The sequence below is a fragment of the Ictalurus punctatus genome, chromosome 18 (assembly GCF_001660625.3).
Source record: "Ictalurus punctatus breed USDA103 chromosome 18, Coco_2.0, whole genome shotgun sequence".
In the NCBI taxonomy this organism is placed as follows: domain Eukaryota; kingdom Metazoa; phylum Chordata; class Actinopteri; order Siluriformes; family Ictaluridae; genus Ictalurus; species Ictalurus punctatus.
The window spans coordinates 8,847,904-8,862,069 of record NC_030433.2 but is presented as its reverse complement, the minus strand read 5'-3'; the positions used below and the strand labels follow the sequence as shown (position 1 = coordinate 8,862,069).

The following is a 14,166-nucleotide window of genomic DNA, read 5'->3' as shown; positions in this document are numbered from 1 at the left end:
GAGGTGTGTTCGGTGTCCATTTTCACACTTCACGTTTATTACCCTCATGTGATTTGGTTTGGTATGACTTCCTGTGAATTGTGTATTCATGATGCATTATAGAACATTTAGAAAGGCCCAGTCAGTCACCTGACTTGAATCCAATTTAACAAGATTTAAAGACAATATGTTTAGAAGAATCGGCCAATATCACACCTGAATACTGCAGCCCATTCATTTCTTCATACAGGAAGTGTCTTGAAGCGGTCATTACAAACAAAGTCTTCTCCACTAAGTATTAAATACATTTCAGTTAGCGTGTTCAATACTTTTTTCCTGTGTCATTCCACTTTATTACACATAACTGTATTTATGGACTTTAATGTTGTGAATTCTTTATATTTGTGGATTTCTTGAGTTAATACTGATGTCTGGTGAAAATTTTATGCGAATAGCCTCATTGGAAATATATTTACTGAAAAAAATGTTGATGTATCCAATACTTATTTCCCCCACTGTACATTTATTAATAACATCTTATATAGCGTACATGATACTTTACAGTGTTGGCATAAAGCTTTTACAAACTGTAATAGAGTTGCATGGATAATATTATATAAAGCATGAATAAATGATGACCCATGAATGCAATCATAATGCTTTATAAATTTGTTTATATAGCATACATAATGCTGTCTAGGGTCTGACATACTGTAAACCTTTATGAAACATATAATCATAAGGCATTATAAATGCATTTATAGCATCTTCATCTTACATAACATATATAATGCTTTATAGTGCTAGGTATAAACCTGTATAAATGCTTAGAGATACATTCATAACACTTTGCAAAGCATGAATAGATGATATGAATGCATCCGTCAGTTCATTCTACATCTGTTTATATAACATGCATAATGCCTTAAAAGGCCTAACCTAACCAGGTACATATGAATCCTGCATTCATGATGCTTTTTAAACCTGTTTATTATAAGCACACGTTATAATGCATTATAACACAGGTAGTGCAGGTACAAGAAGCTGTGTTATAGAGCATTATAACATGTGTGCCTACTTTGTTTGATTATGAACATGTATTATATGTTATTTGTTCCTGTGCAGATATTATAATGCATTATGAAGCATGACATAAAGTTATAACATATACAGTCATATACTCGTGCTTTATGTAACCAGGACTACGTACCGCAAATCTACAGGCTTATGTTATGCTTTATAAGGCATTATGTATGTTATATAACATGTATGCTATATAGACATTAATGTTTACTTACATAAGTAAATTTACAACATCAAGGTCTGAAACCTTCACATTTTAATCAAATTGCGCAACTCAATTCGTATAGAAGTTACAAAACATAGCAGTTAGGATTAGGGACGGGGTTTGGGGCAGAAATTAGAGGTGGGGCTATTGTCATAGCTGACTTTATTAATATAAATCAAAAGTTAACCTAGTGTGAAAGCTAAACCAGCGAGTGTTCGTACATGGAGGTTGAATCCTGATTCTGTGCTGCTGTGTTTACCTTCTTGACAGGCGGAGTCTCAGTACACTCATTAGAATATTAGGCCACACCCGCCGAGACAGTTTCAGATCAGTGAGCTGGTTTTGCTTTTTCCATTAAAACTTTTCTGGGTGTTCAATACAACATTCAAGTTTTCAGTGAAATACAACATTCAAGTTTTCAGCGAAACTTTTATTTAAAATTTCATGCTGTGATGATAAAATTTGCATATTTTGGCAGAACGTGTGCTGTAGTAACTTCATCTCTGGCCTGAGGTAAACCAGGGATCTGGCCTGCTCTGTATCTGGCTGTAGTTGTTGCTGTGAACAGAATCTTTATCGTAATAAAACCTCACAGGACGATAAAACTCATAAAAACTCAAATGGATACGATGCACAAGCCAGCATAGATCACTGTATAATTGCTTGGCATGACATGAAAGAGAAGAAAAAAGACGCTGAGGTTTCAAACGGTGGCCCATCGGCCACGGATCCGTCTCTGTGAAGCGGAACCACGACGTTTCCTCTCTATTGCTTCATTCTGAAAGTATATTTGATCCTGTTTGAAGCTGATTTGCAGCCATTATGACGTCCCGTAAGCACTCATTATAATTACACCCAAGAAATAAACTCTTGGGATGAACTGAAGCCAAAAGCTTGAGCTGGGAGTAAATACAGTACAGTGATATGAGGAGAGCAGTGTGATCTCTCCATTAAATCCCAAAGCCAAAAACACTCACTCAGGGTTTGTTTAGCCAGCTTATGTTCTGAATTTTATCTGAAAGGAGAGCAGTTCCAAGAAAATATGTCCTGAAGCCAAAACACTCAGACATTTGGTTAAATATAACTGCAATAGGAGATGATTTGGACTTGAAGAAACAAATCAAATGCTTAAATTAGCTTCCTGCTCATAAAACGCTGCTAAAACATGCACTGTATAAATGCTTATTCTTTTTTTTTCCTTTTTTTTTTGATGAAACAGTAACTAAGGAATAATTCACTTTTCTGCTCAAAATATCTGATGAAATGCAGCAGAATTTTCTGCAAGGTATGTAAAAAAAGAATTTTTTCCTTTTTCCTCTGGAATAAAATCTGTGGTTTGTAGTTTATCTTGTTATGCTAATATGATACTAGATAGCTAGACCTAGCATACTAGCTAATGACTGAAATGAATTTTGTTAAGTGTTAGGTATTTTATTGTATTTAGTGTAATAAACATGCTCAGTGGAGTAACATTATTAAATCCATCCATCCATCCACCTTGTGTAAATTTACATTTTAAAACAGTCTGCTGTTCTATTTAAGAAGGAAGGAATTCAAATTTAAAAAGAACATTTTGGTGGAAAAGAACTGTTGGGACTTAGCAGACTAAAATTGCTAAAAAATAAAACTAAAACTAACAGCAACAACAGCTAAAACTGTTTTACTCAAAAGACTAAAACTAAATCTGGATCACCTGCTAAAATTTAAACATTTTTTCCAAAATACAAACAAAACTCTTTATCTTTTCTATTTTTATCTGTTCTATTCTTTTTATACCCCCCTTTTTTGTTTTTGTTTTTTCTTCATTTAATTTCTTCTTTTAGTTTGATTGTTGATCTTAAGTTAATTTTTATAGTGTGTACTTTGCCACCTTATTTTATTTTATTTTATTTTGTTTTTTTGCCCCTTTGGAAAGCTTCTGAGAGATCGTTTTATTTCAGCTATACAAATTTTGTTGAAATAAAAGATTAAACATTTTTCTCAAAATAAGGAATTTAGACATTATCAGTACCATGTTATAATTAGTATTATTTCATAATTTAGTACCATGTTATAACACTTTATTCACGAGTTAGTACATCGTAGTTTACTGTTTATTACACTGTTATAAGCACTACGAAGACTAAAGCGTTACAGAATGCTCTTTTAATGCTCTTTTATCTGAAACACAATAATTCCTTGGACAAACATCAAATTATAGAATGTTATATATGTTATAAATTTAATTTAAATTGTTTAAATAATAAACTCCAATCACTTTCTGGAAAAAAAACTGTTTCCTATCTAGAAAAGGATATTTTATGCCTCTTCCTCATGCAGTGGTGTTAATCGCAGAGCTCGGGGTAAATATAACCACCACACCAGAGGATTTTAGACCTAAATGGCACAGATTCAGGAAACTGAGCAGGAAGTGGAGGCCGGACGTAGATCAATGAGAACTGGGAGGGAACCCAAGCCGATTTGGCGAGCGGAATGCGAACTCGCGGGATAAAGGTGTGCCAAACGGGCGCTAACACGGCCGACACCATGCTGCTGCGGCCAAATGTTTTTCTGTTCACTCCGTATGGAGGCTGAGGCCCGATGAAGCCACACACAGAACCAAACGAGGCACGCGAACACAGAAATATTGGAGAAGTCGGGGTGACATGGTCATTATTGAACCCATTCGATCACTGTTACAATCCTGAAGCGGATTACTTTCCTCTAACAGCGCGTCCCCGAGTGTTTTATTCCTCTTACACCACAGCGACTTCCAACAATTACAATGTTTTACTGATTAAAGAACGCCAACCTTTTATCTGTATATAGTTACGTTAAATGTTCTGCGAAACAAGTTAGTTCCTGTTGTCACTTACGTTACGAAAACCTCACCACATCTACAATTTTCCCTGTGAATGAGCCGTTGCTATAGAAACGATAACGTATCAGAACGAGCAAGTTAATTAAAAATAAACCTGTGAATTGTTATAGAAAATTATCAACACCTTATGACCAATCACAATCCAAAACTCAGTGGAAATAAGTTCTTGTTAATCAATATGGACTCCGTTAGTACATTATTGTCTTTACTGCTCTCGGGCAATCAGAACGCAGTGCTTCAGAGTTCTGTTTGATGAATATAACATGACAGAAGTGTATTAGTTTGCTTAGGAACACGTTTTTGTCCTTCGTGTTCATTTTATTCAGTGTTTTAACAGACTGTTGTTGTTCACCTGGTGTTGCCTTGTTTTTTCATTATGTTTTACTGATTAGGTTTCAGCGTGTCAGAGACAATCCTTACGTACAGGAGTTTACGTCTCATAAAACATCTCCCTTTCTGCTTTTGCGCTTTATCGCTCCGTCTCGATCGTGTCAGTCACTGATTTACTGATTTTTTCCTCCTGGGATGCCTTCATTTACTGTCACATTTGCTTTGTGCTTGTTTTGTGCAGCATTTAGGGTTGTTACACTTCACAGCTGAATTCATTCATTCTGTTTTTACATTATATATCAATTCATACTAATTTTAACATGTATTTATAGAAATCCGCTCGTACCTGCACCGAAGAAACCATAGCTGCTCAGTTATGTTCATGTTACACTGATAGATGGTGTAGATGGGTGCCAATACTTTTGTAGCATACCAGATGGACTATGGTTAGTGACGGTACACATACAAAGTGACCTGGAGCATATTAAAGTGTAGATTAATGAATATCCATGTATGTTATGGCTGTCAAAACTAATCTCACTTTCCGAATAAGTTATGAACGTATAAAATGTTTCACGCATTCAAAGACAAAAATTTACATTCGAATCTTTACAATTTTTTTAAACATTTAAAGTGTTGATAAAAAATGAATGCAGTATTGCTTAAGAACTTAAGAGCCATAATTTATCCAGCTCGCTAGTTCAATTAATGCTAACTTTTTTTAGTTTCTTATGCAAATAATAGCAATTAAAAAAGAGGTAAGAATAATGATTGTGGGCGTGGCTACAGCAGAAATTGGGGTAGAAAGATTTGTTTTGCGCAGGTTAGGGTTAGGGTTGGGGCGGGGTTAGTGGCAGGGGAAGAGGCGGAGTTATAGGCGGGGTTTGGTGTTTGTATAATTTCTTACAACCTCATTCAGACAATAAATCGAACAATATCCAAACACACTACACACACTCATTCAATATCTTACTCATTTTTAATGAAATTACATTAGAAGATTTTTTACTTTGGATTAAACCAAACAAAACTGAACTCGCTCTCGGGTTCTGAAACTCATAGACGGTTCTTATTTTTTTATTTTCTTACTGATTTCACCTGATTGTCGGTAATAATTATAAACCACATTTCTCCGTATGGAAACACATCAGTATGGAAAATTTTCCATTCTAATCTTCACCAAAAGCCAGCAGGTTTATCTTCTCCTGGTCTGGAGGAGGCGAGTAATGAAGTGTAAATTCTGGATAACGAACTTCCTTTTTCTGTTTTTTTTTTTTTTATCTGCACCATGAAGCCGAACACACGGCCAGTGCTGGCACGTCCTTGCTGCCAAACCCTAATCGATGCCAAAATCTACGTCCAAAAGCATACAGATTGCCAGGAAAGCGACGGTGAACGGGCAAAGCACGAAGAGAAACAGTGTGAGGGCCTCGTGGCTGATGCAGCCTTACAACACAAATGCAAACACACCAGAAACACACGTCATTACAGAGTCATTTTATTTCCATTTCTTTTCCAGGAAAAAACAACAACAGTCCGACGCTATAAAGTTTATGGAAATTCCAGCGGTTACAGTAATCTGATCTGTAATCATAACCAAACAGGCGGAAAATCCCTGAAATCTGTTCATCGCATATTATGCACGCTGAGACTGTTTCTAACACATCCTCATTAACATTCCCTACATCACACTGTGCTATTATTATTTACATTATAATTATATAAGCAATGTTTAAAAAAAAATATATAGAATATATTTTTTAAATATATTGTTTATTTATTTGTTTATTATTTTACTAACTTATTTAGTTATATTATTTTACTTGTTAAATATTTTTTTTATTAATTGGAATTTTATGTCATGAATAGACCGTAAGGTCAGAAAATAACATATACCTTTGTAGTGGAGCAAAAATATATAGTTTGCAATAGTATTTAAGAATAAAAAACATATTTTATTGTGCATAAGTATTCACACCCTGTTGGTGTAAAACCCATAAATTAGTTGTGCTGCAACCCATTACAATCAGAAGTGATATTTTCCTGAAAGTTTATTAACTAACCAAACAGCATCATGAAGACCAAGGAGCGATCAAAACAAGTCCAGGACAAAGTTCTGGATAAATATTAATCAGGGTTTGGTTCTAAAAAACAAACAAAAAATAAACAATAAATCTATTATTAAAGGATGGAAAGAAAACAACACAACCGCAACTCTACTTAGAAGAGACCGTCCACCAAAATTCAGTGAGCGAGCAAACAGTTAGTCCAAGAATTAAGGACAAGAAGAACTCTGAAGGAGCTGGAGAGATGAACAGCTCAGATGGAAGAAGCTGTTCCCGGGACAACTCCACATAGCCTGGAGGAAAAAAGCCATATAGTTTTCCCAGAAGGCATGCTGAAGACTCAGCAAACATGTGGAGAAAGTTTCTCTGGTCTGATGAGACTAAAATGAAACTTTTTGGTTCGGCATAAAGTGCTAAAGTGATATGTCTGTGAAAAACTCAACACTGAGAACACCATCCCCAGTGTGAAGCATGGTGGTGGTACCATTGTGTTGTGGGGATGCTTTTCATCTGCTGGGACATGGATCAGGGCTGAGGGTGAGATGAATTGAGACAAATAATAGAAGAAAAGCTCTTCCAGTCTGTAAAAGACTAATTAATTCATTTAAAAATGGATAATGTAAGGGAAAAGGGATTACATAATTAAATATTTAACACAAATAAATAATTGCTCATAAAATATATAGTGATGCAACAAATATAAAACTAGAAGAACTCTGAAGTAAAAAGTTATTTTTATATATAATAAATCGACATCGAGATACGACTAATGATTATGCTGAGTGTGAGTCTGAGATCAGTGATAGCAACCGCTAAGTTAAATGTGAACATTGCTCTAAATGTACGTAATGCTATAGTTTAAATCTAAAGGCTCTCCCTTATCTTATCAGCTCCTGTGTTTAATCTGATTTTTATTGAACAGGAAAGTTGATATAAGGTTTCTATATTAAGCATTATAGACACCAATCTGCTAATGGATGATGACTTCCTTTCATATGTCTATTCACAGTGAGCAGTGACGAATGAACCGCTGGGTCGATCGACTCGTTGCCCACAGGCCTCTAAATCTCCAAGTCCAAGAGGCATCGAGCTATAGCCTGTTGTTTTCCTGTGATAGGTTGAATAATTTATCATTTTTAAAATCACTGGTCTACAATTAATAAATAATAATAATGAAATATAAAAAATAAACAAAGATTTTTTTGTGCCTTTGGATAGTTTGCATAGCTAATACAGTTAGCTTGCTTTGCTAATCACCCTGTCCACCGATTAGCGTCTAATTCAAACACTCGATTTCCATGCAGACATGTGCATTATTAAATTTGTGTTTATCGGGTTAGCTTTAAAATCTAGATATATGTAGCTATTACTGCTTCTAAAATACTTAAAATAAACTTAAAATGAATTTAAAATTAAAAAAGCTGAACAGGCCACACCTACAAGTGACAATATTAGCATTCACTATACATTTATAGGTTTAATTTTACTGGTGATAAAACAAAGACCAGTCAGATAAATTTGAAAATGGAGTAGCGGAACTGCTCAGAGAATACAAAAAAGGAGAGAGAACCAGTGATGTTCAGTGAATCAGCATTTGATGTCTGCTATGATTGTTTAAGCTATGATTATTATTATTATTATTATTATTATTATTATTATTATTATTATTATTATTATTAAGTAGTAGTAGTAGTAGTAGTAGTAGAAGTAAAAATTTTGAACTATTGACAAATTGCTTAAGAATATTTTATTTTATATTGAATATGAATATCTTATTACATATTTTAACATTACTAAAATTTTCAAAACTTTAAATATTTAACCCTGGCACATAGGACTCAAAATTTTGAAGATCAGAACACCAAGCTAAAGAACCTCAGAAGTTAAAAGTATTTTAATAATAGAATTTTGAACTATAAAACCTTGGAACTCATATATACGCATTTATAATTATGAATAGTTGTAACCAGGAAAAGTCAAAACTTTAATACACAAAATCCTGAATGTAAGACTTTAAGAAATCAGAAGACCTCAGAACATCAAATTCTTCAAAATAACCGAACCAGAGAATTTAGGACTCTTAAAACTTTTAATTTGTCACCTTGGAACTAAGAACTGAGAAAACTGTGAACTTTGGAACCTTGACACTTAATTCTTAATAAATATTAAATGTACAACTGTAAAATATGGAACCATAATATCAAACTACCAATCCTTAGAACATCAGAATATAGAACCTTAGAAGTAAAGCTCCTAGAACGTTGAACAATAAAACCCTTGAACTTATAATTCATGTGGAACTTTGGAACCTTGGCACTTAAATTTCTTGATGAATATTTGTAATTTTACAAGAACATGGAACCCTGGAACTTAGACCATTTACAACTTTGAATTATAGAACCTCGAACCTTGATACTCTTAGGAGGTTGAAATATGACTACTCGCAACTAGAAACTCTTAGAACTTTCTAATATGGAACCCTGGAAGTTAGAATTTAGGACTTTTAATTACAGACCATCAGAACTTCAAACTCTTAGAACTTTGAATTATCAAACTTTGTAACTAAGGACTCTTAGAACCGTAGAAATTAAACCTCATAGAATTATTATATTTGTTTAAGTTGCCTTTAATTTCACGTAATATGTTTTTACATGCTTGTAAAACATGTTTGTAAAATGACAATACTAAAATATTAATATAATGTATTAATAAACTTTAATCTAAAAGAACATATCACTCTGCAAAAAATGGCAAGTGAAAAACAACCCAATTTGAGTATCTTTCAAACATACAGCTGGGCATGTAAAACAACTAGCTGGGTTAAATGAACAACTCATCTTACTGGGTTAATTTAACCCGGCTAGTTGGTTTACATTGACTGATATACTGGGTTAATTTTAGTTTAGAAATGGCTCATTTTCTTTCCACATTTCCCTGCACTAAAATATTCAATAACCTTAGCTACACTTGTCTTCCAATACTCTTCGGTAGTTGTGGTAGTGAGTATGTGAGAGCTCACTTGGCGAGCATTCTAATTCTGTTGTTTAAGTGCTAAAATTAGCCCCATTAGCCTGAGTTTAAATAGTTAATTTTACTAGCTAATGCTAGCTGACATTAGATACCAAACTGGAGTAATTTATGTGTTAGAGTTAGAAGACAAGTAACTAATTATAGCAAAATAATGATCTGTTTAGTTATTGAGAAAAACTTTAATTTAAAATGGAATAAGGTACTTACTGATTTTCTCTCAGAAGTAAGTCACTCTTTGAAGGTGTTCGTGAACGAGACATTGAGTAGCTTTGTGTTCTAACAAGCGATCTTGCAGCAGAAAACAGTCCCCGAATGTTGGGTTTGTAACAGAAAATAAAATCTACCAGGTCGCTGAGTTGTTCCAATAAATTATATTAGGATATGCAGTAGTTAAGTTAATAGAATATGAAATAACCCAACAAAATGACCTAACTGCTCAACCCACCAACTGGGTTATGGAATAGCCCAGCACTATTTAGAGTATAATAATAATAATAATAATAATAATAATAATAATAATAATAATAATAATAATAATAATTTTATCAACTTAAAAGTATATTTTAAATGTTGCAAAGTTTGCTAAGTGCTTCACAGATCAACAATAAAAGAAAAGAGTACAAAGAAAGATAAAATAATAATAATAATAATAATAATAAAGTAATGTGTATTAATTCTTATTAAATTACATGGTGTATTAAGGTCCATTGTTATTACTATTCTTCTTCTTCTTCTTCTTCTTCTTATTATTATTATTAATACTCACGGTATTTCTTGCCCCTTTAAACGCTGCTCTCTTCCTCCGGCGGCTTTGAAGCCACTGCGCATGCGCAACACAACGCTCTCACCGCACCGGGCAGAAGAAGTTGCATCTCTTCTGTCTTCATACAAAGCTGGAAAATAAAAATAAAAAAAATCATAATTTCATATTTAAAAAAGCATGGCGATTTTTCGGAGGAGGAGAAAATGGAGCTGGGTTCGGATTTGTGTTTTATTCGTGATGGTGGCTGCGGTTTGGGCGCAAAGGTAAGACACCTTTACACACACACACACACACACACATACACACACACACACACACACACACACACAATTTAGAAACACTCGGCTGTTATTCTTCATTATAAGCGTTAATTAGAGTGTTCTTGCTTCCCGTTAAAGTGTGAATGATCCGAGCAATATGTCTCTGGTGAAGGAAACTGTGGACAGACTGCTTAAAGGATACGACATCCGGCTCAGACCCGATTTCGGAGGTAAAATATTTGATACATTTTTAATCTAAATGGTTGTAATGAGTGGCTGTGTTAATGAGCGGTTATAAAGCATGATGAAGAGTGTGCATGTGCGGACAGAGCAGAGCACAGAGCGCACCTGTAGTGTGTCTTTAAATAACTCAACACTGACCAGACTCTCTGATATCAGACTCGGATCGATAATCGCTGATCATCTAGTATCACGGTTCATAAACTGTCCCCACCCGGGTGCGTTCAAGTGCTGCTGTTATTGTGTTGGTGATGATTTGTGAGCAGAAGGAGACTGATGGAGCTTGCACTCAAGTGCAGTCTGATTCCATGAAGTGAAATGCATGTGACTGTGTGATCATTTGGGTTTTTTAAAAACTAATACTGGAGATATGTTTTTGTTGTTGTTTTGCTTCTGACCTTATTGTTCTTCTTCCACTTATTATTATTATTATTATTCCAGGTCCTCCAGTGAGAGTGGGTATGAACATCGATATCGCCAGCATAGACATGGTATCAGAAGTCAACATGGTAAGTAGCCTGCGGTGTTAAATCGTTCACTAACACCCAAGGGTTTTATGATTTTATGAAACTGTAATCTCCTCCACCGTGACAGTACAGGTCCAGTGTCGTGGCACGTAAATGTACGTGTGCACAGATGTAGCTCGCTGTCAGTTTGGAACGAAGCCGCTTTAAAGCGAAACTTGGATTTGTTTGTTGAATGCAGCATGTTTAAGGTGAAATTTTTTCCAACGGTAGAGCGAGGTAACGAAAGCAGTGTTCAACTGAGCGCAACTAAACTACCTACAGTTCTGAAATAACCTTTAATGTGCTCTGTTAACACCTACAGTGCTGAATTAACTTAGTTTCAAATGAATTTTTATTGCGTTAATAATTATTGTGAAAGCATTCTAACAGTACACACTGTGTTTTAGGGTTCTACACAGAACCTTTAAGAGTTGCCCAGGAAGCACAAATGAGGAACCTTTAAGGGTTCCAAAGTGGAACTTTATGATCATTCGCATCACTACCACTTCTAATTTCACCTTCAAGCTCTGAGTCTAAGGAGGCGTGGCCTACGTATCTGTCAGTCTCAGTGAACGAGGCGGGGCTTAACAGGATTAACACCTAGAATGTTGGACTAAACACCTACAGTGCTAAATTAACCTTGAATGTGTTGAGTCAAATGAACACCTACAGTTTTGAGTTGACCTTTAATGTGTTCAGTTAACACCTGCAGTTTAACCCTAAATGTGTTCAGGTAGGACGTATAGTGTTAGTATTAAATTAACCTTCAGTGGGATGACTCATCATGTACAGCCATGCATCATTAAAGTGTGATGGATTGACTTCTACAGTGTTGAATGAAGTCCCATAGTGTTGAAATAAACACCTATAGTGCTGAAGTAACCTTTGATGTGTTGGATTAACACCTACTGGGTTTAATTAGCACCGATCATCCTGAATTAAGCACCCATCATACCCATGGATTAACAACTATAGTGTTGAATTAAAATGAAATATCGTGAATAGTGCCAATCCAATTAGTTGGATGTTAATTCTACACGGTAGATGTTAATTCAGTACTGATATAGTTGTTTAATTCTGTTAGTACTCAGAATAAACCAGGCTTTAAGGTGAAGTCGGCTTTGTCACATTTGATCAGTGGTGCCCTTTACCAAGTGAATAAGATTATGGCCCTTTAGTATGGACCTGAAGGCAGCTGTGTCCCGATTCCTCCGCTGAACCTGTCTCCCTTCCTCAGGTGTACCCGGAACTTTATTACAGTGTGTGAACGCTCTTTGGAACTTAAGTGCACTAAAATCTTCAGAGATAATGAGACGAGGCCGATGAGTAATGTCAGCTGCTGTGAAAGTGTTTATTAGGATCTGATGACGGAAGGAGAGACCGGAGTGTGTTTTATCTGTATGCAAGAGCACCCCCTAGTGATGATGTCTGGGTGTGTGTGTGTGTGTGTGTGTGTGTGTGTGTGTGTGTGTGTTATAGCTGTGTGTGTGTGTGTGTGTGCATATGTGTGTGGGTGTATTACAGCTGTGTATGTGTGTGTGTGTGGGGGGGGTGTTAGAACTGTGTGTGTGTGTGTGTGTGTGGGGGGGGGGGGTTAGAGCTGTCTGTGTGTGTGTGTGTGTCTGTGTCTGTATTGGTGTGTTAGAGCTGTGTGTGTGGGTGTGTTAGAGCTGTGTGTGTGGGTGTGTGTGTGTGGGTGTGTTAGAGCTGTGTGTGTGGGTGTGTTAGGGCTGTGTGTGTGTGTGTGTGGGGGGGTGTTAGAGCAGTGTGTGTGGGGGGCAGGTGTTAGAGCTGTGTGTGAGGGGTGTGTGTTAGAGCTGTGTGTGTGTGTGGGGGGGGTGTTGGAGCTGTGTGTGTGTTAGAGCTGTGTGTGTGTGTGTATGTGGGTGTGTTAGATTTGTGTGTGTGTGTGGGGGGTGTTAGAGCTGTGTGTGTGTGTGTGAGGGGGGTGTTAGAGCTGTGTGTGTGTGTGTGGGGGGGGTGTTAGAGCTGTGTGTGTGTGTGTGTGTGTGTGTGTGGGGGTGTTAGAGCTGTGTGTGTGTGTGTGTGGGGGGGGGGCTGTTAGAGCTGTGTGTGTCTGTGTTGGTGTGTTAGAGCTGTGTGTGTGTGTGGGTGTGGGTGTGTTAGAGCTGTGTGTGTGTGTGAGGGGGGTATGTTAGAGCTGTGTGTGTGTGTGTGTGTGTGTGTGTGTGAGGGGGGTATGTTAGAGCTGTGTGTGTGTGTGTGTGTGAGGGGGGTATGTTAGAGCTGTGTGTGTGCGTGTGTGTGTGTGTGTGTGTGTGTGTGAGGGGGGTATGTTAGAGCTGTGTGTGTGTGTGTGTGTGTGTGTGTGTGTGTGTGTGTGAGGGTGGTATGTTAGAGCTGTGTGTGTGTGTGTGTGTGAGGGGGGTATGTTAGAGCTGTGTGTGTGTGTGTGTGTGTGTGTGTGTGTGTGTGTGTGTGTGTGTGTGTGTGTGTGTGTGGTTAAGACAGTGGGTAAGGTTCAGTTAGCATTACTGAAGGTTGAATGTGAAGCAGTTGTGTTCCTGTGTGTGTTTCATTGCTGTGTGATATTTTATCGTTAGAAAGCGACGACTCTTGTTGTTTTTTGCGTGTTTGTTTTTTCAAAAAAAACCAAACACTTGTTTTTTCTTTGATTGCAAAATAATTTTTTGTTAATTTTTTTACCCAGAACTCAGTAAATAAAAATATAATAATAAAAAAAGAACCTCTCATTGAAAGCTCAACAGATAGATATTTATTTCAACAGTTTTTCGACTCAAGATTGCGTTAACTGAAACCGAGGACCTTAGAAGAAAACTTTAAGCTCCTCCCACTTTGCACAATTGTGTCACGTCATATATC

At 36.3% G+C, this 14,166-nt stretch overlaps 1 protein-coding gene across 2 annotated transcripts in view; it reads left to right on the top strand.

Moving 5' to 3' along the window:
• The first annotated feature begins 10,387 nt into the window (after positions 1-10,387).
• LOC108278475 (gamma-aminobutyric acid receptor subunit beta-2) overlaps positions 10,388-14,166 on the top strand; it is an 83,678-nt gene continuing 79,899 nt past the window's right edge. For both annotated transcript variants that reach the window (XM_017491876.3, XM_017491875.3), the window contains exons 1-3: positions 10,388-10,579; positions 10,715-10,806; positions 11,258-11,325. In XM_017491876.3, the coding sequence (XP_017347365.1) occupies positions 10,494-10,579; positions 10,715-10,806; positions 11,258-11,325 (246 nt within the window). In that variant the 5' untranslated portion in view covers positions 10,388-10,493. The remainder of the gene's footprint in view (positions 10,580-10,714; positions 10,807-11,257; positions 11,326-14,166) is intronic.